Below are 25,684 nucleotides of genomic sequence, written 5' to 3' on the forward strand. Positions count from 1 at the left end.
GTCCAGGTGGAGAGGGTGTCGCTGTGCAAGGAATCAGTGGAGATATAAACCCTAACCCTAACCCTAACCCTAACCCTAACCCTAACCAGTACAGTAGCACACCCGTACACCAGTACAGTAGTACACCGACACGCACCCGTCCAGGTGGAGAGGGTGTCGCTGTGCAAGGAATCAGTGGAGATATAAACCCTAACCCTAACCCTAACCCTAACCCTAACCCTAACCCTAACCCTAACCCTAACCCTAACCCTAACCCTAACCCTAACCCTAACCCTAACCCTAACCCTAACCAGTACAGTAGCACACCCCTACACCAGTACACTAGTACACCGTCACGCACCCGTTCAGCTGGAGAGGGTGTCGCGGTGCAACGAATCGGTGGAGAAACAAACTGTAACCCTGGAGCGTACACACGTACGCGGGTCACTGGCAAACATGCTACAGCCGTCGCCATCCAACATCGCAGGAGCAAACAGAGCACTCGACACAGAGCAGCCAGACATTACACTGGGAAGAAGAGGCTGTATTTTCGGAGCCAAAGGACAATGTGGTCTGGTGGCTTGAGGAGGAGGGGATGACTGTCGACCTCGCGCAGTCTCTCACCCGTTTGGGCGATGCCCTCTATCCGTTCCCTCCTTTGGCAATGCAAGGAGCAGGCCACCTCTGAGCTCGCCATAGCGACAAGCCGCTCCGGGCAGAGAAGCGGTTTCAGCAATACCGAGGCCGGGGTGAGGTGGTTAGCGACGTGAGTAAAGCCGAGTACTTCTGCGCGCGGGGCACCGCCCATCGTTTCCAATACCGCTCTTGGCGTGCAAGACTCGTCGTGGTGAGCGCTGCACACGTGCTCAATATCATGAACGGGAGCTTGCGTGTGCTCAAGGTGAGCAACGCCGCCCCGGGTGCAGTGTACGGTCGGTGCTGTGCAGTGTAAAGCAGAGCCAACACGAAAAAGCAAACGAGGGGACGAGAGAAAGGGGAAGGAGATTCTGTGCGCCCATGTACAGCGTGCATTGTGGCAGAGGAACAGGAGACTTTCTTGGCGTGTGCAAGGATGCTCGTGCGTCCTCAGCAGTGAGTAAGGAGGGGCCTTGGTAGTGCGGGGCGGCACTGTTACGCGCGCGCATGCGGTGAGTGTCCATCTGCTATGCGAAAATGAGGCACGCCTCTGTTGGTCTCCCTGTCTGTTTCGTGTCGAAGATTGGTTTTCCGGCGAATCACAAATCACACACGGCAGAGAAGCAGTTTGACGAGAACAGCAAGCAAGAAAAGGAGAGACATCATGCAGTTTCGCTTTTGCCTACATCACGTGCTGATAAACAGTACACGTGCACTACGCATTGGTTTTTCAGAATGAAGGAGCTGGATAGAGGCGCATGTCAGTTCTTGTGCACAATGAGGCACACCTCTGGCACCTGCCTGCCGTTTCAAGCGTACTTTTCGACCCCACACTCACAATCACAAAACAAAGTCACCTACGCCTGTGTGCATGGCTCTCCCCAGGAGCGTAGCCCATTCACATGCATAGGTGAATGCGAGGCTGAGACAAAATGCGAAAAGAGCAAATGGCACGTTGGTCCATTTATGCATGTGGCGTTCTGTTGTCTGTTTTGTCGCTGCGGTAAAAGGAGACAGAACCTATCAATTATCTACTGGGTTCCGGCATAACTGTCAAGTGTGAAGCTGTAGAATACTTGAATCAAGTCTTAGACTGCGCACGCGGGCGTAAGCATCAAGATGCTGTGTGCCCAAGAGAGGTAGTAGTAATAAAGCGCCAATGGAAGCGCTCAGGAGAATAAGCTGAAGCCGAGCAAGGAAACAGCGAAGGTCAATTTTTTGGCTGTTTTGTCGAACTAAGCGTGATAAGTTTGCTCGCAGTGATGTTTGCCTCTGACGTGCTGTTTCCAGCAGGCGCTCTCTTTTCGTATTACTGAGACCAAGAAGGAAAGGATGCCGATCGCTGCTACACACCGACTGCGCAGGAATCGTTTCTACGAATCAGGTTATCAGAGTTCTACAACGAGCGAGCCGAGACTAAGCAAGTGGTAGGCTGTCCAGACTTCATTGCCGGAGAGCGTGCCTGGAAAAGCTGAGGGCCTCAAAGTGAAGAAACAACAGAGCAAAAAGTCACGACGCACACAAGAAGCGAGCGCGGTTATGAGCAACAGCCCACACAAAAAGAGGTCGGATTCGGAAAAAGTGTATGTGTCACGAGATGGAGGGTTGAGCGGGCATACGCCACAGCTTTTTTTCGAGAGAGCCGCCTGCAACAGGTGCAGATGATCAGCTGGCGAGAACCGCAGTGCCCATGAGAAAGGCCCTGCCACTGCCGAACTTCGCCATGAGCGCATCGTGCTTCCTCAGCAGCATGGTAGGGAAACCCCCATCCAACAAAAGAGGCCTTCTTTCCATCGCACCCGATGGCGACTGAGCGCAAGCACACACATCTGAACAAAAGACGTAAGAAATGTTGGAAGAAAACAAAACTTTGACGGCGATGCTACCCACTATGGGGTACGACGGGCTCTGGGGAAGAGGCAACCTCAGAGGTCATGGGCGACGGACTAGTACGAATGAGTGCTGCACGAGCAGAGCCACTACGGTCAACAAAGAGGAAAAAAACGCGTAGAAATCTCCCCGCATCTGCAGTGCGTTCGCTGCGATGAAAGCTCTTGCTCACTTTCGCAAGCCCGTCATCTCCCCTTGCTTCTGCAGTCGCAGATGCCGTCCGCGCTGCTATTGTTTTCTTTTCCCCTTCGCCGGCCGTACTTTTGGGGATCAGCTGCTAGCAGCTCTTGCTGTGCTTGAGCATCGTGTTTGTGAAGATCAGGTCGACGACAGTGCCGAGCGTGATGCCGACAGTCGCGTACAGGGCTCCGATGTTCATGCCCATCTCACGGCGGGCCGCCCACACGTCGTTGAGATTGCAGTGAATAGCCTTTATAGCATCGCGCTCCTCTTGGGTGAGGGCAAGCCCAAGAATCTGAGACTGTGGTGCAGCGCTGGCGATATCACTTTGCGAGGGTTTGGGCATGATCTCGCTCACGGGCTTGCCCTCCAGTTTGGCTACCACGAGTGCCGCGCGCTCGTCGGCGGCCTTCTTCCTCAGTTCAGTGTCCTCGGCATATCTGCGCCCACTCACGTCGCGGGCCTTGCTTGTGAGATACGCTTCCACGGCCTCGCGCTCTTCGCGCTCGCGCAACGTCGTGCTCCGCTTCAGGATGAGGTACAACACGTTCACGTACGAGGCACCGCCCATCAACCCAATGAAGATCATCCATGCGAACAGGATGAAGGACAGGCCGACCTGTCGGCTTTTCGTGTTCGACTTGATGTACATAACTCTGGCCTGCACAATCCAGCACACCGCGTTGACAACCTGGATGATCGATATGACGCCCACATACGGGATCTTGACGATCAGCAGCGAGCTGCGCGAGATGAGCACGCCGAGCTGGTAGCAAAACTGGCACACAACGTACGAGTTCTTCACCCAGAAGTTGTCCTTCCACTCCGGCTCACAGTAGAAGCTGAACGGCGCCATCAGCTGCGCAGCGTACTCAGCAATATACACGACAGCGAGGTTGAAGAAGAACCAGGCCATAGTGTTGTGCATGAAGATCAGGTCTGGGCCCACGTCGCGCCACCAGCGTCGCAGCCCGTTGCTCGGCGAGCAGCACCCGCATATAACGCGGCAGCACGGGTAGTACAGGCCGTCGCCCTCCTCAGCGCTGGGCTCGGGCTTGTGTACGACCGGCGACTGGTGCCATGACACGGCGCGGATGTTCATGACCATTTTGATCGTGTAGTCCTCCGACACGCTGACAACGTCGTGTCGAGCAAGCGCCCTTTCGTGCAGCAGGCAGATGTGCGCGTCCTCCTCCCCCTCCGGGCAGTAAAGAATGATATCCTCTCGGTTCCCATTCGTGCGTGTCGCGACAAGTACCTTGCGCGGAGAGACCATGCCTAACATGAAGCACAGCCAGTAGATGATGCATAGAGGTGTGGTCACCAGGAACGTCTGCTGCTGCGTCAAGCCGGCGCTGGTGAGGCCCAAGAAGATGAGCGATGCGGCGACGCCGGAGATGCCTGTGCCGCTGCTCCACGCCCCGACAATCGAGTCGGGGTAGCGCTGTACGAAGGTTAGCATCACGCTCTCGCCATAGGTCGAGGCAGTGCCAAGCAGGACAACGCCAATCAGCATCACAACAAACGCTGACACGTTGTTATATCCTCCGATCGGCGCCGCGAAGCTGACAAAGAAGATGCCTAGCAAAGAGGAGAGAGCCATCGCCGTGATGCGCACATTGTACGACACACGGGTCGCAATGAACATGTTCAGTACGCGGGCGAAGATGCCGAAAAAGATGTTCGCCCACGTGATAAGGGCGACAAGTTTCTTGAGGCCGTAGCCCTCCGCAAGGCTTGCGGCAGCCGACATGATGAGGCAGTAGTGGAAGTTGTTGATGAAGCCCACCAGCCACAGGAAGACGCTGTTGCGGATGATCGTGCGCTTGAACAGACGGTGTACAGTCGCAGCGTCGCGCTTGTAGCGGTCACTCTCCTCGATACCGCTGGGCTCATTCTGCGAGAGTGAAATGGACGGGTTGTCCACTACGCCGTCTTTCCGCAAGTCTTCAGTGACCACACCCGCAACGGCGTCCACTTCGACGCCCTCCCGGCCAGGCTCACCCTTCCCATCAACGCCACGCATCAATCACGTGTGGTGGGCAGGAGTTGCGCAGCTTGCTACTGTGGAGAGACAGCAACAGGAAGTGCGGAAATGGTGCGGTGCTATTAGCAATGCATAGAGTGTCGGCCGTGCGTGGATACTCTTCTGACTGAGAGGGAAAGCTGAGGAAGCCTTTCGGCGTGTGTGGTAAGTATAAGAGAAAGGGGTACAGGATGAGGGAAAGTGACTGATACATCAAAGAGAGATCCTCAACAAAGTGTCCATTCGGCGGTACGACATGAGTTGAACGCCACGCCACCCGGCCATGTCACAAGCCCCGTCAGCTGGTGCAAAGTATCCGTGGAGACGCGGGACAGCAACGCGTCAACGCAATCATCTCAGTACAGCCCCTGCCTCAAACGCCACCGACCCGCCTCGCGGGTCGCTTCGTGGTGCATCCCCCCCCTCACGGTGGCACTCAGACCCCCCACACGAGCAGACAGTTTGAGAGTCGGGTGGGTGGTGTTCAGGTCACGCTGACGCTCTGCTCATCAGACGAATGGCACAGGCGTGTCCACTGCCGCAGGCAACGCCAACGCAACACTATCCACCATCTGAGCGCCTGCATTAGTGGCGATACATCGCTCTGACATCACCACGCCCTAGGTGCCTGATGCTGTCACCACCAGAAGTGGCTGTGCACTGGCTGGGATAGAAAAGCTGCCTGGCTTTCTACATAGACTAAGGCACTGGGCACCGGTGCCACGCACTGAGGTGTCCCCCTACATCAGGAGCAAAATGACGCAGAAGAGTATCCGTGGTGCATGTCGCAAAGGCATCTTTTGTCTTTTTCTCGGTGTAGTAGCTCGATGCAATGCCTACACAGAAAGTCGCTAAACTCGCACGTCCAAGAGGTATCGGGGCGCTTGCGCTCTGACTTCTTTCACATTCTGAGTGGTTACAGGGGAAATTCTCCTGATGCAGGCAACTGATCCGGGCTTTTGCATCTAGACTTTGAACACGCAGGGCATAGTGAGCAAACAGAAAAATGGTGGAAGTGAGGTCGGCGAAGGGAAAGAAAAACGCGTTGCTGTAACGCGCCAGTGCATTGCTCATTTGCGATAGAGACTGAACGGAAAGTAATACAACTCTTGAAAGCGAACACACTGAAGGTTAACACCCGCAACCGAAGGCCAATATAAAACTGAGAGAGTGAGTTAAGTCCAGGTGAAAAACGGACCGCAGCTTAACAACCCAGCACTTCCCAAGCGTTCACAGCAACAGGTTCGTGCTAGCTGCAGTGCGACGCCCCGATGTATAGCTATCTCTCTACCGAGTACCTTAGAGAGTCTTCTGTACAGGATGGCCATCGCATCGCTTGCAGAAGCGCGTATCGCACGTAATCTTCATGGGACTCTTCGTGAATTGTTTTGCGCACGTGCAGCAAATGAAGTGTACGTCCTTCTCTGCATCTGGAGCCAGTGAGCTCCAGGATAATTGGGCCTCTTCGTGTTGTGCGCGATGTGCAGACGGCCTCCGATGCAGTACACGGCAAAATGGAAAGAGCACAGCAAAGCTGCGGAACCTACGCTGACGTACAGTAGCGCAGCGAAAAATGCAAAACAGGAAGCGTTATCGCGAGCAACACAGAAGAATGGTAAGGACAGTGGAGCAACTTTTTGGTTGATTCCTGTGTAGTTGTTGTTTTTTTTCCATCTTCCTGATTAGCAAACGTTGTGGAAAAGGAAAAAAGGGGGCAACACCGAGCACGTAACAAACGCATTGGGGTGGCATGATGTATCCCCTGAGTGATGTGAGACCAGTCCACACACAAAGGGGAGAAGTGCGACTGCATCGCAAACGCGGTTGCGAAACTCACAGCTTAAAAGACAGCCGTGCAGAATGCAGGCGAGACACATGCGCTGCAGCGAACAACAGCCCTGCTTCACGAGGAAAATCAATGAGAAAAGTGATCGTGGGCAGTCGATTCGACAGGAAGCGAATTTAGAGTTGCTGGAACAACTGGCAAAAGTGAGCACGAACGCAAATCGTGTATCCTCGGTGAGCTGCCTCAAGGTCCGTGAAATTGATCACCGAATCGACTTGGATCGTCAGAGCATGAAACGCCACTACCCTAGGCGGAGGAAAACGAAACAAGCAAATCACATAGGCTATCATCCAGGTGTTGCAGAGTATTGTAGATGCTGAGACCCGATGTGTCTTCCACTTCGCTGAATCAGGTCACCAGAGGTTTTGGATTGGAAACCTCACGGAGAAGTGGCAGGTCCACCAGCTCTGTGCGCCACGAAGCATTCAGTTCTTAGGGCAAAGAACGATTTCGCAGCAGTACTCCGTTCCACACGCCTTTATCCGATATATACTAAAATGACGGGGCTGTAGTGCGTCAGCAAGGGTGCATGAAGTGAGCCTGCCCTTCGCAGTTTGTCAGTTGAAGTTCTCCCAGCGTCGGTCAACAGCCCAGTCCGACCACGGTGGTCAAACGGCCGCCCATAGCATCGATGCAGAGCAGATGAGGTGCCCTCTGCGGTGGAGTGAGCGAGGTCAAAAGCTGGCGTCACAGAACAGCACTACTTTCCCGCGTTCCTTATGAAGCGCCTGCGAGGACGTTGCGCAGCCCACTCCACACAGCGCCGACCCTCCGCAGCAACGGGGCTTCAACAAGAAAGAGAGTGCGGGGAAGCGACACAGTGGAAATGCCGTACACATCGAGCGCTCGGCAGCGCGACAAGTCGACAACATACAAACAACTATTGGCACCCATATCCAGAGACGGTAGCTGAGCAGCCACGGCGAAGCGGACCTCGTCGACGGATCCTATGTTGTTGTGAGTGTGAAATTTCCTCAAGATGTGGTGGGCTGCAGCAGAGCGGTAAATGGACAACATCAAAGGGATCCCGGTGCAGCTCCCGAAGCGCTGCATAGGCCTCTCAGACGGAAAAGAGGTTGGGAAACGCAGTACCAGAGGGCATCAAATGGCGAACGGAGCAGTAAAACGTTGTCGTGAGTGCGCAACGAAAAAACATGCAACCTCTGAGCGGCGCCCATCAACGCGTGACGGTAGAGGAGCAGCGAGCACGATACACCACCTCCTTTCACGAGATCGAGGTAGACATGCATTACGTGCCCGCAGAGCACCGCTGGCAACGGGATGCAGAGGAGTTATGGGTCTAGCGTGGCGCTGTGCCCTCTGTCCAAAGTGATGACTGTTGTTTCGTCACCCATTTGCAGCTGTACGGCGACTTTGTTGAAAGTGCCGGTCCTACGCATCTCTGCGTAAACAAGTCGTCTGAGGTGAGAAGCCATGGGGGCAAGAGGGCAGTCGTTGCCACAGAAGCTTGCAATATGCACGAGCGGGCCATCAGTCGGCGGAGGGGCAAGCTGCAATCTGCACCGTCGCCGGTGCATCACGTGAGCATTGGATGTTTCGCTCTTTGGGCTGCGGTGAAGGCTATGCAGACGCTGCCGAAGGGATGTTGCGCGACGCGGAAGGTGAGTGGCGTCTCCACCGCTACGTTCTGTGGAACCTCAGTAATTATCATGCGAAAGCTGCCTGCCGCTGTTGCTGTTAAAAGTGTGGAGATGAACTGCAGCAAAGAAGGGTGCTACTGGCTGCTCTGGCGCTCAGACAAAAAGCGCTACAGTAAAATAGAGTGACACTGAGGTCGAAGAGTGGGTGCAGGAAACAAAGCAAAACACTAAAGGGCCGATACACAGGCTCAAATGAGTTTCTTGATCCTGCGCCAGTGTCTCTCAGGCTAGCACCACGCTTCTCGGTGCGTCCGGAACGGTGCACGTCTGACGCCGCACTGGCACTGCAGTCAGAGTTCCTTGTTGCACATGGGGTAAAACGGACCGCCGCTACTTTTTGGTGCGTAGCTGCTACGCTGTTTATCGCCTCCCTGTCGCTCTCCCCCGGCAAGATTTGCGGAGGCAAGGGCACGGTTGTCTCAGCTGGTGGAAAACAAATACGAGGCAACTTGTAAAACAGGGGGGGGGTGAGGCACCGTTGAAGTCGCATGGGTTGAGCGCCGTTTCCGAGCGCAGCGACAGACAGCCAATAACCGCGTTGCGCAAGGGATTCGGATTGAATTCTTCCTAACGGAATCTACCTGACGGCCTCTATTTCGGGGTAGAGAGTTTTGACTGGATCACTTGATCTTGTTCAAGCGCATCTTGGAAACCGGGCTTCTTTTCTGTTTCGCGTGCTTTTCGCTCCTGTTCTGCAATATGGCCAGTCAATCGGAAGTAGTCTTGGCGAGCTAGCAAATTCAAATAGGGGGCAAGCGGCGCGCAAGCTCTTTGTCTTTTCACCTTTGTATCACCGATTCTTCTGTCACGATAGAGGTGCGCCGAAGGGAATGGTAATCAGTCATGCAATTATCGGGGCTCTGTGTAAGCGGGAATCATTGTGTACGTTTCTTTCTCGTTTACGGCTCGCAACCTCTGCGTGCATTTCTCTCGCACCCGTGCACCATGATCCATGTGACCTGAAATGAGGAAAAGACAACAGAAAAGGGCGACATGCTGGCTGCGAATTCGACACGCCTTGGGAGCAAGAGCTGATCCGAGTATCGTCGCAGTGGCTGTCTCGACAACGCAGGGCAAATGGGCGTGTGGATGCGTTCCGCTCTTGTGCCCGTTGCGGCCTCTCATCTATCTCTCCTTTTTTGTATTCAACTCTCATCTGGTTCTCCATTGGTCAATGAGCGACGCGATTGTCTTTTCCTTTCTGCGTAGGCAGTTTTCAACTTTATAAGTCAGCCAACTGTTGTGCAACCAACAAACCCAACATAACCTGTAAACATTACACCATGCAGTATGTTGCCGAGCCCTCCTCCATCCGCGTTTATTACCGCGGAAACAAGTACGATGTTCCGCTGGAGTTTGCAACTCGCATGCATCCAGGTGGCAGCAGCATTCTGATGCGGTATAAGGACTGCGACATCACAAAGGACTTTGAGAAGATGAACCACTCCGTCGATGCGGCGGTAATTCTGAATGAGTGGTTGGTTGATGGCAAACATTTCCCTGAAGCCTACATGTCCGCGTCATCCTGCAAGGCCGGGAAGGAGGACGAGAATCGGCAGAAAAAGGAGTAGGATAAGTCGACGCGCTGAAACCGCTCGACTATCACTTCCGTTGCGGACGCTGTGCAAAACCGCGGGCGCTGAAGGAAGAGTAAAATCTGTGAACAGCAGGTGTGGATTTTAAAATGTCAGATGCCCCCTCCCAGCCGCTGCTTTTCGTTGAATGTGGGCTCATTGCGCCTCCCGTTCCCTTTCCCCGATCGGGGAATGCCTGGGCGGTCGCGTGAGGGGTTTTGGCGGCGCTGGGTCTAGGGCCAGGGCCGTTCCCAGGTGGCGGGGTGGGCGCGCTTACCCGCAGTGTTCTTCGGCTGCGTTGCGGCGTGCGATGGGCCTGCCAGGGGCGTTTTGAGAGTAAGCCGTATATATGGTTTTTGTTTTGGTGTGTGTGTGGGGGGGGGGCGGGGGTATTGGGGCAAGGGCCTCCGTCGGCTCCTTTGGCCCGGTGGGGGCGCCGCGCGTTGGGGTGGGGCGGGTGGTTTCGTGGAAAGGCGGGGGTGTGGCGGTGCGGCCTCCCCTGGCCCCGCGGCCAGCCCCGGGCCTCCCGGCGGCGCCACCGCCCGGGCCCCCAAGCGACGCGCGCATAGCACAAAACACCGAGGAAGGCGCGGGCGGACAAGGGGGCGGCGGTTGGTGTTTCAGGTTCGCGCCGGTAGTGCCCGTGTGCGCCCGCTGCGGCGGTGCCGGCTAGGCGCTCCGCGGGTACGTGGCTGTTTCGCGGTCGGCAAGCAGTCCTGCGAACGGAGACTCTCCAGTCGCACGCCCTGTATGAGGAAAACGTTTTTGTTGGTTGTGTGCCCTGTTTGGGCGGTGCGTGGGTGCGGGGGAGGGCGCCACAAACGCGATGCTCTAATCGCGAGGGCGTGCGAGTGAGATTTCATCAGTCACGCGGCGGCATTCGTCCAGTCGCAAGTCTGCGCGTCAGCGGGTCACTAAAAGCGCCAGCCTGCGCACAGGCGGCGGGCAAGTCGCGTTGGGCCGGTGGCATCAAAAAGTCCTCGCTCACGCCTACGTGCTCCATGGGGCTCTCGCACCCAACGGCCAGACCGCGTTTGCGCGTTGGCTTGCGGACGTAGTGATCATAGAACGACGTCGGTCCGTTGGAGAGGCTGTCGACGCATGCCTGCGTCTCGCTGTCGTACTGCGCTTCGTTGATGGGCTGCATGAGGTAGTCGCTGTCGAGCGCTGAGCAAACGCGGTTGTACGCGAGGAAGTTCGACGCCGTTGGCGGGCTATGCAAGTCGATGGTGACGCCGATCTCCTTGCAGTCGACGACGACCTTCGCGGATGCAGCATGGGGCACTGTGCTGCTCATGGCCTCGTCTTGGCACGCCGGCGTTCCACGAGAGAGGAAGAGAGAAAAACAACCCGTGAAGATTTGACAGCGTTCGCCGGCGAGTTTGCAAAACAAAGCAGAATAAGGAGATGAAAATGGGGAGAGCGGAGGAGCAACGCGCACGTCGATCCCGACCCCTGGTGCTAGCAACGGAGAGAGAGCCAAAATGTGCTGGTCGCGGCACTGCGCCGCACAAACAAACGGAGAAGCAGGAAAAGAAGAAGAGTGGAGCTGGGAGGAAGAGACAAACAGAATGACAGAGGCGGGAGGTATCGAGAGCGCACACCTGCAGGCAAACCGAGCTGCGGAGAGGGGTGCCGGCGCGCAGATACTCGCGTGGGGCAAGTCAGCGAACGGGAGAGAGGACGCGCCGCTGCCTCACATCGTTTTTCATGGTGCAAGTCAGAAGGGGCGTGACCACGCTCTCCGCAGTGTTGGGCGTTCACTGCTGACGTTGCAGTGGTGCTCTTGTGTTTGAAGATGGGAAACGAGAAATGACATGGAAATCCGTTAGCTGTTCAGTAGACACGAGGACGTCTGTGTGGCGAAGCATGCGAGCGCGTGCGAGCCGCCGGAAATGAGGAGGCAGCACACAGGCTTAGCGACGGCGGCGGCGGATCATCTTCTTCTTCTTCTTGGCCTGGAAGATGATACCGTCGTGGACTTTCTCGAACCACTTCATCGCCTCCTCCTTGGTGACGTGGTGGGAGTGGCCGACGCGGCTGCACTTGCGCTTGCGGTGCGCCACTCGCTCACCACGGCGGCCGAGGACGACGTAGAAGTCCATGCCGTAGATACCGGTGGAGGGGTCGTACTTGATGCCGAGATCAATGTGCTCGTCGATGCCGAAGCCGAAGGAGCCGGTGTCGGCGAAGTTGTAGCTCTTCAGCTCGAACTCCTTCACCTTGAGGCCCTTCTCCAGCAGCTCCTCGGCCTTCTTGCCGCGGACGGTGCAGTGCACGGCGATCTTCTCGTTACGACGGATGCCGAACGTGCGCACGGTCAGACGAGCGCGGGAGAGCACCGGGGTCTGCTCGCACAGCTGCTCGAGCACCTTCGAGGCACGCGTCAGGCGATCACCGCTCTCACCAACGCAAATGTTGATGCAGAGCTTCTTCACGACGATCTCCCGCATGGGGTTCGCAGCCTTGCTCTCGGCGACCATTTTCGCAGTCTTCGGTCTGATGAACTGTCCCGACGAAGCGCGAACGGATGTCGGAGAGGGAGAAGAATAAGGTGGGAGAGGGAGGGAGAGGGGGAGGGAAGGTAAGGGAGGCGAGCGGGCACCACCATGGACGCAATGAAAAATACGCCTGATGCATTGTCTGCCAGCACGATGGGCTGATGGGATGGAATCCGTCTTCTTTGTGCACCGCTTTCCTCCCGGCGTTGTGCTTCAGACCCGAGCAGAGGAGGGTGAGGGGTGCGCGTGCGACGACACGCACACCGTGGATCGACATTAGCGTCTCTTTTCTCTTTCTATTCACTTTTTTTTTTACCGAAATGCACGTGCTCGTCCTCCACCCACACGTGCTAGCGAACGGGTACCACGGTGAACTCCACCACCGACACAATAGGCGAGAAGGTTACCTTCTTCTGTCGTTTCTTGACCGCTGCCCGCTCTGGGCGGCACGGGACTGCACACCAGAAATGCCCCGGGCACTGCTTTGACGCGTACGCGGAGAAGCGCGGTGAGCCACGCTGTTGCCGTCGCGCGCGACGTCGATGCCGGTGGCCGCGAGAAACCGACGCCGATGACGGAGCCGCCGCCGCCGCTGCCTCTAGCAACTTTTCCCATAGCACCGCAACAGGTGACTCGTGAGACATTGGGAGGCGCTGGCACACTGCGTGCGCATCCCGCGGGAAGGAATAGAGAGAGCGTAAAGAGGGCAGCGGAGGAAACCAAAAAAGGGGAGCGACGAGTACGATAGACAAGAGCTGCGTACGGAAGCCTGCGCGTGTGAGTGCGTCAGCCGCACGAGGAAGCCTCTCGTTCAGTTAGCAAGCAATGAGACAATTCCGTAAGTGGTGCTGTCGCGTGTGAAGGCGAGACCACGACGAACAGTGCGGAGGAGAAGTGACATGCCTTTGCCTTTCTCATCGTTTTCTCTTGTCTTACCCTGGTTCATGTGCTTGCGCGGGAAAGAGGGCCCAAGGACAGCACGGATTGGGTGGTAGGTAGGTAGGTTCAACGGTGGTCACCAAATGCAGAGATCTGCGAAGAGAAGCGAAAGAAAGACCAAGACGACACGCATGCGTTCGCCCTGTACACACTCCTCAGCAGAAACCCGCCCCTCCTCCTCCTTGCCGCGTTTCTCCCCGCCGTAGCTACGCCGCTTCGAGCGGAACAAATCGGAAGCGGGATGCCCAGTACAGCTTGCTGGCGTACAAGGTCGGGTCTTCGGTGGGGTCGATGTAGGGGTACGTGAACTCGGTGCCTCCCATCACGTCCCTCGTTGCACGTATCACGACGCAAAAGGCGCCGGCCTTCACGAGGTTGTCCATTATGTTCAGGCGACTATGGCGCCGCAGCAAGGGTCCCAGACGGTTTGTCGATTCTATGTACACCGTCACGTTGGGCTCGGTGATGCCATGGTTGATGAGGTCCACAACCGGCACTAAGGATGGCCCGCCAAAGACCTCCTCACTGTCGGGAACATCAACGCAGCGGCTGGCGCACGCTCGATGGGCTCGCACTAGATCAGCCATGGGCACGCGGATATGCCAGCGGCTCAGGTCCTCGTGCATCTGCGCGACCACCAAGCTGTTCAAGGCGTCAATTTTCATCATGTGCGCTGTCAGTTCCGGCCCCAAGGCAACTGCGAGGGAGGCACCGTCCCCTTCGTCGAGTCGCATCTGGCGCAGATACCCCTCGAGCGGGCTGCACGGCTGCATGGCGAGAGCCGTGAACACCGTCGTTAGCGCCGCCTCCTTCGAGTACGACACCCTCACACCATTTTCTTCCACTGTATAGGTGCGTAGGGCAGCAGCGAGCTGCTGACCCCATGGTGATGCGAGGGCGATGGTAGGTGAGATGCACGCCAGGTACGGCACCAGCGCCAGCACCTCGCCGTCTCTGACGGTGTCCGCCGCTTTACACACCAACCCGTGGCAGCCCTTCGCCCCCACGTACTGATACTGCACACATGGCGCCACCACGATGTTGAGGCGAGCACTCGCCTGCTTCCACATTCGCTCTTCCCGTCAGCAGAACGGAAGGTTGCGTGCACAGGAGAATTGGAAAGAGAATGGGAGAATGGGAGTGCCACAAGAGCGTCGCGAAAGGAGTGCTCACTCACCCTCCCTTCCTGAGCAACAAACACGATGACGGGATCAACCCCGACGACAAGGAGAGCAGTGGGAGGCGGACGCGTGCGAGTTGTCTCTACTGCAGACGCGCATTCCAACAGCAGCGAAGGGAAAATGCGCCGTAGCACCTCCGTCCGCCAGCGTGTGGGCCGCCAGGCAAACACACACACACACACACAAAAAAACGCGCCATGGCGCTGCTGCTGCGAATATGCCCAGCTGGGCGATAGCACGCAGCTGTCGGCCGGTGTGCTTTTGCCTTCGTTTGCCATGTGCGCGCAAGACAACCGCGTTGCACAACAAAAGGAGGGGGGTTGGGGCGAACACATGCGTGAACCAACGCAAGTGCCGGACTCTGAGCGACGCCTCACAAGAAGACGTGGAGACACAACCACACGGTGATTCTCAGCAAGAATGGATACCGGAAAAGAAAAAAGTAAAACACCCACAACCACGCCTGTCTTCGAAGAGCGAGGCGCTCGTCTTTCTGATCCAGTGCGCGCCCTCATAGCGGAGGTTGTAGTTCGTTCTCTTGAGCGGAGAATGCAGAGCGCAGTTTGTCAGAGCGTTCTCGCTGGCGTTGCTCGACCGTTTCAAACTTCTTCAAGAGCGCCTCTTTCGCCATGCTGGGGCTGGCCAAGGCATACTCGGTCGCTCTGCGGTCGCGGACCTCGCCACGATCACCGCCGTCGATCCCACTCAGCCGGTAGCGCTGCGCCATCTCGCGCTCTTTCTCACGGTGCATTCGCTCCAGCTCCCGCTCCTGCTGCATGTGTGCATTCGACAGCTGCTGAAGTCGCTCCATGAAGTTCTCGGACAGCTTCTCCCGCTCTGCGGCTGCTTGGTCTGCCATGCGCTTCAGCGCGGCGTCGTGAGCCGCCCGCAGTTCTGCCTCTCTGGCTTGTAGCCGTCTCTGCACATCCACCTCCTGTTGCGCCTGAGCGGCGCGCAGGACTGCCTCTCGCTCACGCAGCTCGCGCTCGCGGCGAGCGATGTCATCGAGCAGTGTCTCCTCGCGTGCACGGAAGCGCTGCTCCATCATGTCCGCCTCCTCGCGTTGTTGCACTCGCATGAATTCCTTGTCACGCTCAAGCTGCTCCTTCCGCTCTCGCAGTTCCGTGTCCATCGCAGCCCTACGCTGCTGACCTAGTCTGACCAGCTCGTCGTACTCGTGGCGCATCCTCGTCGCCGTTTCTTCCCAACTCGCTTTGAGCTGCTCCTCACGCTTCGCGACAGTCTCCAGCATGCCAGCTTGAAGAGACTCCACGCGTTTGGCGAACTCGTCTCGCGCCTCCGCGGCGCGCTTGTCGTAGGCGGCGATGAGGTTGTTGCGGTAGGACTCGAAGTTGCTGTATTGCTGCATGAGGGCCTCGTTCTTTTCCCGCTCGCACGCGGCCACCGTCTGCCGCATTGAGCGCACCACTTCGTCAGCAAATTGCAGCGACGCCTGCAATTCGCTAGTGTGAACCTCGTGCATCTTGCAGGCCTGCTGGAGTCTCTTGCGCTCCTCGACGCACTGCGCCTGGGCGAGCCTGATCTCCGATAGTTGCACGCGCGTAGTCTGAAGCTCGCTCTCCAAGGCAACAAGGCGTTCTACTTGGTGTGCAACAACCTCTTTCGTGCTTGCTTCCGTTTGCCGCAGCTGCGCACACTCGCGCGTCAGGCTATCGAGCCGTTGCTGCTGCTGCAGCGTAAGCTGACGCTGACTCTCCTGGTAGGCGGCAATTTCTTTCTGATGTGCGGTGACGTCGGCGTGCTGGCGTGCGGTGGCCTCGCTCATGCTTCGGAACGTTGCCTCACTTGCCTGTGCGAGGCGCTGAAACGTGCTCCAACGCTCCTCCATGCTTGGCACTGTCGCTGTGGGGCTGTCGCCCTCTTCTCGCGAGGTGGCCGTGGAGGTGAGCGCCGGCGGTCCCATCCACCTGGGGAACGCAAACGCTTGTGAGACAACGCGACCGCTTTCATCGTTGGGGTTACCCACCGCGGCATCGCGCTCCCACTGCAGCGAGTGTGCGGCGATTGCATCGTCCGTTTTCGCGGGTAAGGCTGAGCATGCGCTTTGCTGTGTGTCCACCGGTTTCCACGGCACCGTCGTGGGCCGCCACACTGGCGCATCAGGCGCTGCCTGTGACGTGTCTGGTTGGGATACTGGATGCCCTGCCGGCGTCGAGAGCATCTGCTGGGAGAGAATGCTCGTGTGCGCGTGTCGAGAGGGAGCACTGTGTACCTGCGCCTGTGCCGGCGACGTCATATGTCATCAACGAATAAAAGAATCACACACCATCCACCCGGGGTCGTCTGCGGGGACGGGACTTCCGCCACGCACGCACCCACAGAAGTGAAAGCATATTGATCGACGAGGAAAGGGCGTCGGAGAACGTAAGTTTCAGGCCGCCGTGAAATACGCCACCGCACACGTACAATAAGAGAGAGAGAGAGAGAGAATGTGTGTGAGGTTTGCGTGGCTGCTCAATCGCACTCCGCTGCGAGAGGAAAAATGAGGCACGCAGCTGACATCGCTGCCGAGGAACACGCTGACGCCACATCACCGCTACCACAGCGCTTGACGTACGCGATTGGTTGTCGCGTGCGCGACTGCATGTGGTGGAGAAAAGGGGACTTTCCTTTCTCCTTTGCCGTATATTTGTCGAGGATTGCTCTGCTGTACATCTCCAGCGAGAGTTACTGGCGGCACGGTGTCCCGTATCCAGACGAGGTCGTGACTTCCTTACACTACTCCTGCAACACCGCGGAGAGGCAGCACACAATAGGCGACGAAGTGGTGAGGAACACTAAAAATGGGCAAAGAAAAACGAAAAGAAAGCGCAAAGATGCTGGTAGGAAAAGGCAGTGGCGAACAAACATCATCGCCACCGCAGACCCGGTGGAGAGGAGTGAGGAAAGACGACCGCGGCGAGAGTGGGGGTTATGGCGGTAAGGAGAGGTAAGTACGGCACAAACGACAGGGAAGAGGGGAATGTAAAGTAACCATCGCACACCATGAACAGCACAGCGACTCTAGCACCACAGACTCGACCTCGCTCCCGCACTTCGCCACCACCCCACCTCAGCATCGAGCGCACACTGCCACCACGACCACCACCTTCTTCGTCGCCGACACATGAGAGAACAAAAAGAGAAAGAAAGCGCCAGGGCGCTTAGTCGATCATCGGCACGCCTCCACCCCAGTCGTTAAAGGTTAGGCAAAGCATGCAAGCACACCACCGAGAAGAAGGCAAAACAACCGCCGGTACACCGACAACCACACATGGAACAGCAAGAAAAAAAAAAGAAAACTATGGCGAAACAATACCATACATACGAGTTCCGTGGAAGCCCCTCTCACATTCCCGCATTCCTTGGTGTGTGCGCGCTTCGCCCCTTCGCACCCGTTCCTGCCATCCTCGTCATCGCTCTCAAGAGCGTGCAAGGGGAGTGTCCTATGCGGTGGCACGGGCGACAGTGAAGGTGCGCTGAGTGTTGCTTGCCTCCAGCTTCTTTACCGCCTCCTCCGCGCGCTTGTGCGTTGTGAAGGCAATGAGAAACGATTGCGCACCGTCTTTGCCAACCTCTGGTGGGGCGATCACAAATCGACCGGCCAAATCGCTCAACAGTGATGCCAGCAGGACTTCGGTCAGGTGGTGGCCAGTCACGACGAGGCACAGCTTCTCCTTGAGCGACGGCTTCGCACGTTGCATTAGGAACTGCAGCGGGTCCATCTGCGCGTCCCGCACAGCGTCACTGAGGAGCACAGGCGGTGCAGCGGTGGCGCCTGTTTTGGTCAGCAGACATGAGCGATTCGGCTCGTTGTCAACGCCTTCGGAATGTACGTGGAAGTACTTGGCGAGTGCGTGCACAAGCGCACGCGTCGCGGAGTTGGTCGGCGGAAGCGAGACGACCGACTCTTTTCCTTCGACGAAGTTCATCAGCTGGCGCTCCACCTGCTGCACCGCGCATGCGTCCTGCTGCGCGGCGTCCCACAGCATGAGAGAATACAGAAACTTCTCGTTCTTCGTCTTGCTGAGCGACGTGAGCACGTCGAGGCGGCGAGTGAAGAGGCAGTCGTTGTCGCATGGGACAACCACCGCAAACTTGTTTGGCCCCTCCGCCTTCCGCTTGCCGACCTTGGCGCACGGAAGACTGCGCGTCACGCGACCGCAGTTGCACGTGCACCGCAGGTACACCGAGCACGGCGGGCATGGCGTGGCACCGTGACACGGCTTGGCGCAGCGGTGCCCGCACTCCTCATGCAGCCGATCGCACTGCTGGTGGCACGGATTCGCTTCCTCGACGCACGGTCCACTGTGGCACACGCGGTCGCAGAAGTGCCCGCAGGGCATCTCCATCCCGCACTCCTCCTCGCACGCCAGATCCGTAACGCCACATGGCAGCGTCACCAACGTGTTGTGCCTCGGACACCGGCGTTTGACGAGTGCCCCGCAAGGGGGACACGGCCCACAGTGGCAGTTGTGGCCCACCGGGTGGCCGCACGGACGTGGGATGCGGCAGGCTCGCTTGCACACGGGCGGTTGTGTGCCACACTGCTGCGGTGGTCGCAGCACCTCCGCGCCGCAGTAGCACGTGAGCATTTCGGTCACGACGTGCACGCACGGCGGGCACTGCGTGGAGGCGTGGCAGAGGTCCTCGCACGTGTGCCCGCACGGAAGCGGACGGCCGCATACCTGAAAGCACATGTGCGAATTTGTTTGAGTCTTGTTGCGGTCTGGACAGCAGACGACCTTGCACTTGTGTCGTCCGCACGACAGCTTTGTGCCGCACTCATACGTACAGGTGAAGTTCTTCGACTCTGCACATGACAGTCGCTTGCGCACCTTTCGGCAACGACACGAGACGTCCACACGCACCTCGCACGGTGGGCAGGCGCCTGCGTGGCACTTCAGCTGGCACCGGTGCTGCCCACAGGAGAGCGGCTTGTTGCATATGCGGCCGCACTGCGGAACAGGGTCGGTACATGCGTACCGCACGGTTTGCAGCTCTGACGCACCACATGGGCAGGTGTGAACGCTGGCGGGGTCCGTCGGGCACGGCGGGCACTCGCCACTGTGACACAGTAGCGTGCACGTGTGCTTACCACATCGCAGTGACTTACCGCACACGCTTCCACACGCAAACGATGTCTCCTTTGTGCAGGGATGCTGCTTCGTGGTTTGGCCGCAGTAGCAGATGAGCGTCGTCGACTCCGAGCAAGGCGGGCACGGCCCGGTGTGGCAGGACAGCGGGCACGTATGTGTCCCACACGCCAAAGGACGCCTACACGGATTGTCGCACGTCGTCTCCGGGTCGGGCTGACCGCACGGATAGGTGTAGATCGTTGCCCCGCATGGACACCGCTGGGGCCCCACCAGCAGCTGGCATCGCGGACAAGGGCCAGGATGGCACTGTGCGGGGCACCTGTGCGTGCAAAACGGCCGTACAAGTCCGCAGAGGCGCCCGCACGAGTGGGGCGTCACGAGCGGGTCGTACTTCGGCTTCGACACCTTCCCACAGAAGCACAGATCCGTCAGCGGCTTCGGTTGCATGTGGCGGCACTGCGGACACGAGAAGACGACGGTGTCGCGGTCCACCTGTGCCCATCGCCGAATGCAGGCAAAATGGTAAATTTGAAAGCACTCTTTACATGACCAAATGGGCTGCTGCAGCTTCACCCGCTCCAAGCAGCTGGGGCACTCGTACACTTCCCGCCGCAGCTCATCCGCGACGCGAACGCTGCGCTCATTCTCGACGTTGGCCTCCGCCATGGTAGAAAACAAAAGGACAGCGGTCGAGGAGCGGAAGCGTGACGCGCAGAGGGAGAGAGAAGGGGAAAACTCGGCAACCGCCGCCGCCACTGGCGCACCTCAAGAGCTTCACACCCCTAAAAGAGAGAAAACAACACGATCGACCAACGCGTGCCCTGTCGCGCGCGCTTGCCCTCCTTTCGCTCTCTCTGTCGTGAAGAGCAGAGCACAGGCGGGAGGGCACCCGCGTTTGGCTAACGTCGCTGCCCTGACCCCCGTCAAGCTCGAAACACGTCGATGGAGTGGAGGGTGGGGGGTGTGATGTGGTGCGGTCGAGCAACTGTGTGCGTGCGCGTGTTTTTCACTTACGGTGAGTGCGAAGGGCGTGATGCTGTGTGCTCCCTCTGCCGACGAAAGGAAAAAAAAGGTAGGCCAGGGTGAAGAGGTGCGGCATGGGAAACAAAAGGCTCGCAAAGACAGACGGCGAGCGGGCGGCGCTTGCGGGCACAAGGAGTCACACGTGTGCGTGCACATGGCCAAAGCTGTCCGTGACGTTGACAGACGCTTCGTGCTAACCAGCGCTCCACTTCATACGGGGCCCAAGCGCAGGGGGGTGCGGGAGGAAGAGGAGGCGGAGCAGAGAAGAAGTGAGACGCTTGTCTGTGTTTGTGTGGTGGTGCTGCGCGTGTATCAGCCCTTCTCGAAAGACAGAGGGGAGAAGTAGGGGAGGGGGGGGGAGCTCACCCACGCAGATGCACACACAGTAACTCCGACGGTGCGCGCGATAGACGTGTGATATACTCCGTCTCCACCGGACACCATACTGGAAGCTAAGAGCAAGAAGAAAGGAGCTACAATAGGAGCCCTCAACACGGAGTAGTACGGATGCATCGCCGACCGCGGCAGGTGCGCGCACGCTGATTGCCGACGTTGCCTCATTCGCCGCCTTCCTCGTCTTCCTTGTCAAGCCGCTGTTGCAGTGCGCTCATCATGCGACGTCTTCCTTCGGTGGTTACGGCCGTGTCGACGCTAAGGGCCTCTGTCGGCCGCGCTGTGGACTCTCCTGTTGGCTGCGAGAGATGAGATTCTGCGGCTTTAGAAGCGGTAGAGAAACTGCTGCCGCCGGTGGCCGGTACAAAGGAGTCGATGCGCTGCTGCGAGGACAGAAATGGTGTGCGAAAGAGGTGCTGCAAACGAGCCGCTTTCTTGCGTCCAAGCCCTGCGATGCCCTCCCACTCCGACGCCTCACTCATCAGCGCATCGGCTACGCTGGTCTTTCGATTGGCGATGCGCACCACATCGTTGCGCGTGACCACCTGCGGCGTCTGTGTGAGTGCATCGACGAGCACCGGCAGTGGTGCGTCCCCAACATACGGACGCGCCGCCCCTGTGAACTCTAGGGACGTCACCGCGTACGCTGCGAGACTTGCCAGGTATTGCACTGCATCATCGAGTGACCACACAAGGATGAGTCCGCACTGCTGCGCCACTCCGCACTCCAGATTCAGCCACGAGAGTCTCTCGAGAGAGACTTCGTTATCACTATCCATGCGAACCATGAGAATCACAGGCTGCGTCCCACATCGCTGGCGTGCCTCCTGCAAGCGGAGCACCAGCGATGCTTGATCGCGTTGCATTTCCGCGCTGTGCGCGTCACAGTACAACACCGACGACGCCCGACTGGCGAAGTCGCAGTGCTGCAGCTCCTCGTTCACCTCCACACGCACGCCGCGGCGCTGCCGCAGTGCCTGGGTCACCTCGTGGTGCACCCACCGTGAGCCCACAGAAATCACGTGTGTGTTCATGAGCCTGCGCTGCGGCACTGGGCGCAGGGAGTCGCGGGGTACCGTGGCAGAGCGGTCAAGAAAAAAACAAGGGCAAAGACCGGGCAGAGGACACAGTTGTGCACGTACCACGCATGCGAAGCACGAGCGGCAGCTGACCCGGTGTTTCGGTCCCCCTTGTCGGTGTGGACGTCAGCGAGCAATGCTCTTACGAAAACAGCACGCGACAAGTGTCACACAAGCCAAGATTAGACGTGGAAAGGAATGGGGGACGTGAAGAATGAGGCGATGGCGGCGGTGGTGGCAGAAGGAGAAGGGCAAAGCGTGCTTGCATGCGCGTGTGCGTGGCTGCGCTGGCCGGGCGTGAGCAAGCAACCTCCGTAGACATGGCAGCAGTGGTGCATATTCGAGGCAAGGGGTGCCGATGAAGGGGCGCCGCGTTTGCTCACATCGCCTTCCTCGATATCCTTTTTCATAGCAGCAGTCTCTTCGCCAAATGCGGTCGACATGCTCCCGGCCCCCTCACTCCCTGGGACTTGTGCTGCGGTGAAATGGCGCTGTCGATATGCGTGTGTTTCGTCTGCTTTTGTGGTGGTGTGCCCACCTCCTGCACGCCCAATATATTTGTGTGCGAGCGACGGGAGCTGCCTACGCAGTCATGCAGAACTTTCCGAACGGTGGAGAGGCATGACTGCGGTAGGCGCGAAGGTCCAGACACCACACAGGAGATCTCGTCTAAATAAGTCAGCTGGACGACTAGAACGCGCTCATCGAGGAGCGCGTTGTCGATCTCCGATGCGGACGCACACGAGGTACAGACACGATTTTTCTTCTCAACGTTTCCATATAGCCTTAGAACATGCGTCAAATTCCACGCTAGCGGGCAGCCCACACACCCCATCGCGTGGTGTCAAGCGGCCACAGACACACCCATTACACCACGTGCGCCGAATCGGTCATCTGAACACGGCCCCTTCGCCTCGAACGCTACATACCCCTGTTTCGCAGGTCGCCTCACAGCCGCTTCCCCATCATGCCGGTCCCCCACGCGGTGCATCTCCAGGAGCGGCTCGGGCTCCCTACCAGTCGCGGGAGTGAGGGTCGGGTGAGATACCTGTGCGCCAAGCTGGTACTCTGCCGCTCGTGTGGATGGTGCAAACGAGTCCGCTGTCGAGAGTCTCTCGAACGCGACCCCATCCAGACCTGGACTGCCGACACCAGTAGTAGTACGTCGCACTGACTTCCCCACGCCGTAGACACCTGATTCTGGCACCACCGGAAGTGCTGCGGCATTTCGCAGGGATATGAGGGCTCCTTCGCATTCCACTACAGAGAGTGAGGTACTGGGCACTGATGCCACGCACGGAGGTGTGTGCCCCTCCACCGTCATCAGGGAGGTAGCGGCACGGCGAGAGACGAGAATTGGCGAAGGTGACAACGGAGGTCCGATACAATACAAAGCCCCACGAGTGATGTGCATGGGGTGACGCATACCATGAGGCACCAGTGCGTCCACCTCTCGCGCCCTCCAGGAACTAAGAGAGCAAGGGAAACAGCGGGAGTGGGGATGCGAGCCGTAGAGAGCCGCAGAGGTGCAACAGCATTTAAGCTAATCCGCAGCGTGCCCATGCACCCATGCACGCACAAAGACACCCAAAAGCATACATGTCGTATGGCGCAGAGGCAACAATAACACACACACACAAAAAAAGGGCGTCGAGTGGTTTAGATGTTAAAGAGTTATCGTATCTTCACCACGCTTTTGCGCTCTGTAGTCCCTTGTGCCCCCGCGGGCACGCATGGACCGGGCGCGAGCGCGCCGTGGCCAAATCACACAAGGGAGACGAGCAAATCAAGTAAGCAGACAAGTCGCACACAATGGGTACGGGGGGGGGAAGGGGAAGGGGAAGGGGGGATGGATAGAGGGAGGCATCCATTGGAAACGAACGAGGCAAGAGAGAGAGAGACCACTGCCTGCCGAATGGCATACAAGCTTTCATATTCATGCACGCAGATAGAGAAGCGTAGGCGCGCCACCGAGTACGCACTCTGCTCTTTGCTTTTTCTCTCTGTACAGCACCACCCGTTCACCATCACCATCACCCCCCCCACCACACACACACACACCTTCCCGCACCGTCGACCAACATGTTGACACCGACTACTGCGTCGCGCAGCCGGTCTGCGGGCCCTCATTCTCCTCCTCCGCCTCCTCGTCCTTCTTGATTTCCTCCTCTAAGACGGACAAGTCCTCTCGGGTGACGTAGCAAACGTCGCTGGCCTCATTGTCTGCAGCCACGTCGACACTCTTTGGCGGCGGCAGCGCTTCGCGGAGCAGCTGCAGCTGCTCTGCCTCGATGCGATCGGGGTACTTGACGTTGAACTCAATGATGAGGTTACCAAACTTGTTGGCCTGTTTGTGCACCGGCATACCCTCGCCGATGACGCACTTGACATCGCCGGGCTTCGTTATAGTCCCACGCGCTTGCCTCACTACCAGCTCGCGACCATCAAGATGGGTGAACTTGAACTGAAAGCCACAGAGAGCCTCCGCAAGGGAGAGGTGGTGCTGCATGTGCAGGTCACAGTCGTCGCGGGTGAAGACGTTGTGCTTCACCTGCTGGATTACCACGACAAAGTCGCCGGCGCGCTCCACCCCAAGCTCTTCGTTGGCCATCCGCGGAAAGGTGATTCGCTGACGGTGCGCCATGCCCTTCTCCACGACCACCTGCACCGAGGCATCCACCTCTACTGTTTTGTTGCCCGAGCAGCGACCGCAGCGGTTGCGCGGGTCGATGTGCTCGCCGGAACCCTGGCACGCGTCGCAAACCACCTGCATCTGCTGCACCATCATACCCATCTGTCGCACCATCACACGCGAGCCGCTGCCACGGCACACGGGGCACATGTTGCCGCACCGTGGCAGGTTTCTTCGCTTGGAGCCGGTACCTTTGCAATCGGGGCACATCACGGTACGCTTGCGTTCTACCTGCACCATCTTGCCATTGTATAGGTCTTCGAGGGTAACAGGGAGGGCGTACGCCGCGTCGCGGCCGCGTCGACTGCGCTGTACTCGCCCGCCGCGACCGCCGCCGAAGCTGGCCATGCCGCCGTTGAGCATGGCGTTCAGCATATCATCCATGCCTCCTCCGAACATTGTGCCGTTAAATTCTAGCAAAGACACACAACGGGGGATGGATGGAGACGGGGAGGGCAGGGCAACGAAAATAGCAATGAAAACAAAAGAAGGCCAATACGATCACTTCACGTAAGCACGCATACACACAGAGGCGCACGCACACACACACACACATACATACCTGTGCATTCGATTAGGCGGGGAGGGGGGAGGCGCCAAAGAGCGAACGGAAACGAAAAAGAAAGGCCGCAAGGGAGGAGGGGTGTGAGGCCACAGGAAAACGGCAGTTGTGCACGACAACGTCATCGCAGGAGAGAGGCGGGTGGAGGAGGAGACCAGTAGAGGAAGGTGGCGAGGGACAGAGGGAGAGTAGCGACGGGATGCTATTACTGTGCATCAACGCATGCCGGAGACAGTTCAGCCCGCCTCGTCCACCCAGACAATGACGGTGTGGCTGGCGTTGATGGCTTGGTTAGAAAGGGTGAGGGTAACACACAGAGAGACCCAGTCGCACGCTCAGCCGTCACTCTGCGTTTACCAGGCGCTGCAGTTTCGAGTGATTACTGACTTTTACTGTTTGTGTTGCGTCTGTGACAAAACGTGC

The 25,684-nt window shown here is 58.1% G+C and overlaps 9 protein-coding genes across 9 annotated transcripts; 1 reads left to right on the forward strand and 8 right to left on the reverse strand.

Annotated features, from left to right (window-relative positions):
• Positions 1-2,782: 2,782 nt before the first annotated feature.
• On the reverse strand, positions 2,783-4,711 carry LMJF_22_0010 (conserved hypothetical protein; the record flags this gene model as incomplete). Its single annotated transcript, XM_001683103.1, has 1 exon — positions 2,783-4,711. The coding sequence occupies one exon, from the start codon at positions 4,709-4,711 to the stop codon at positions 2,783-2,785; it is 1,929 nt and encodes a 642-aa protein (XP_001683155.1).
• Positions 4,712-9,501: 4,790 nt separating this feature from the next.
• On the forward strand, positions 9,502-9,789 carry LMJF_22_0015 (hypothetical protein; the record flags this gene model as incomplete). Its single annotated transcript, XM_003721745.1, has 1 exon — positions 9,502-9,789. One exon carries the CDS (start codon positions 9,502-9,504, stop codon positions 9,787-9,789), a length of 288 nt encoding a protein of 95 aa, XP_003721793.1.
• Positions 9,790-10,654: 865 nt separating this feature from the next.
• Positions 10,655-11,089, reverse strand: LMJF_22_0020 (hypothetical protein; the record flags this gene model as incomplete). The annotated part of the gene is made up of 1 exon (XM_001683104.1): positions 10,655-11,089. The coding sequence occupies one exon, from the start codon at positions 11,087-11,089 to the stop codon at positions 10,655-10,657; it is 435 nt and encodes a 144-aa protein (XP_001683156.1).
• A 619-nt stretch (positions 11,090-11,708) lies between these two features.
• RPL11 (60S ribosomal protein L11 (L5, L16)) lies at positions 11,709-12,275 on the reverse strand (the record flags this gene model as incomplete). The annotated part of the gene is made up of 1 exon (XM_001683105.1): positions 11,709-12,275. The coding sequence occupies one exon, from the start codon at positions 12,273-12,275 to the stop codon at positions 11,709-11,711; it is 567 nt and encodes a 188-aa protein (XP_001683157.1).
• Positions 12,276-13,438: 1,163 nt separating this feature from the next.
• LMJF_22_0040 (conserved hypothetical protein) lies at positions 13,439-14,302 on the reverse strand (the record flags this gene model as incomplete). Its single annotated transcript, XM_001683106.1, has 1 exon — positions 13,439-14,302. The coding sequence occupies one exon, from the start codon at positions 14,300-14,302 to the stop codon at positions 13,439-13,441; it is 864 nt and encodes a 287-aa protein (XP_001683158.1).
• A 622-nt stretch (positions 14,303-14,924) lies between these two features.
• On the reverse strand, positions 14,925-16,337 carry LMJF_22_0050 (conserved hypothetical protein; the record flags this gene model as incomplete). Its single annotated transcript, XM_001683107.1, has 1 exon — positions 14,925-16,337. One exon carries the CDS (start codon positions 16,335-16,337, stop codon positions 14,925-14,927), a length of 1,413 nt encoding a protein of 470 aa, XP_001683159.1.
• A 1,522-nt stretch (positions 16,338-17,859) lies between these two features.
• On the reverse strand, positions 17,860-20,178 carry LMJF_22_0060 (transcription factor-like protein; the record flags this gene model as incomplete). Its single annotated transcript, XM_001683108.1, has 1 exon — positions 17,860-20,178. One exon carries the CDS (start codon positions 20,176-20,178, stop codon positions 17,860-17,862), a length of 2,319 nt encoding a protein of 772 aa, XP_001683160.1.
• Positions 20,179-21,092: 914 nt separating this feature from the next.
• On the reverse strand, positions 21,093-21,962 carry LMJF_22_0070 (conserved hypothetical protein; the record flags this gene model as incomplete). Its single annotated transcript, XM_001683109.1, has 1 exon — positions 21,093-21,962. One exon carries the CDS (start codon positions 21,960-21,962, stop codon positions 21,093-21,095), a length of 870 nt encoding a protein of 289 aa, XP_001683161.1.
• Positions 21,963-24,102: 2,140 nt separating this feature from the next.
• On the reverse strand, positions 24,103-25,098 carry LMJF_22_0080 (putative heat shock protein DNAJ; the record flags this gene model as incomplete). Its single annotated transcript, XM_001683110.1, has 1 exon — positions 24,103-25,098. One exon carries the CDS (start codon positions 25,096-25,098, stop codon positions 24,103-24,105), a length of 996 nt encoding a protein of 331 aa, XP_001683162.1.
• Positions 25,099-25,684: the final 586 nt, after the last annotated feature.

Source organism: Leishmania major, chromosome 22 (assembly GCF_000002725.2).
Source record: "Leishmania major strain Friedlin complete genome, chromosome 22".
Classification (NCBI taxonomy): Eukaryota; Euglenozoa; class Kinetoplastea; order Trypanosomatida; family Trypanosomatidae; genus Leishmania; species Leishmania major.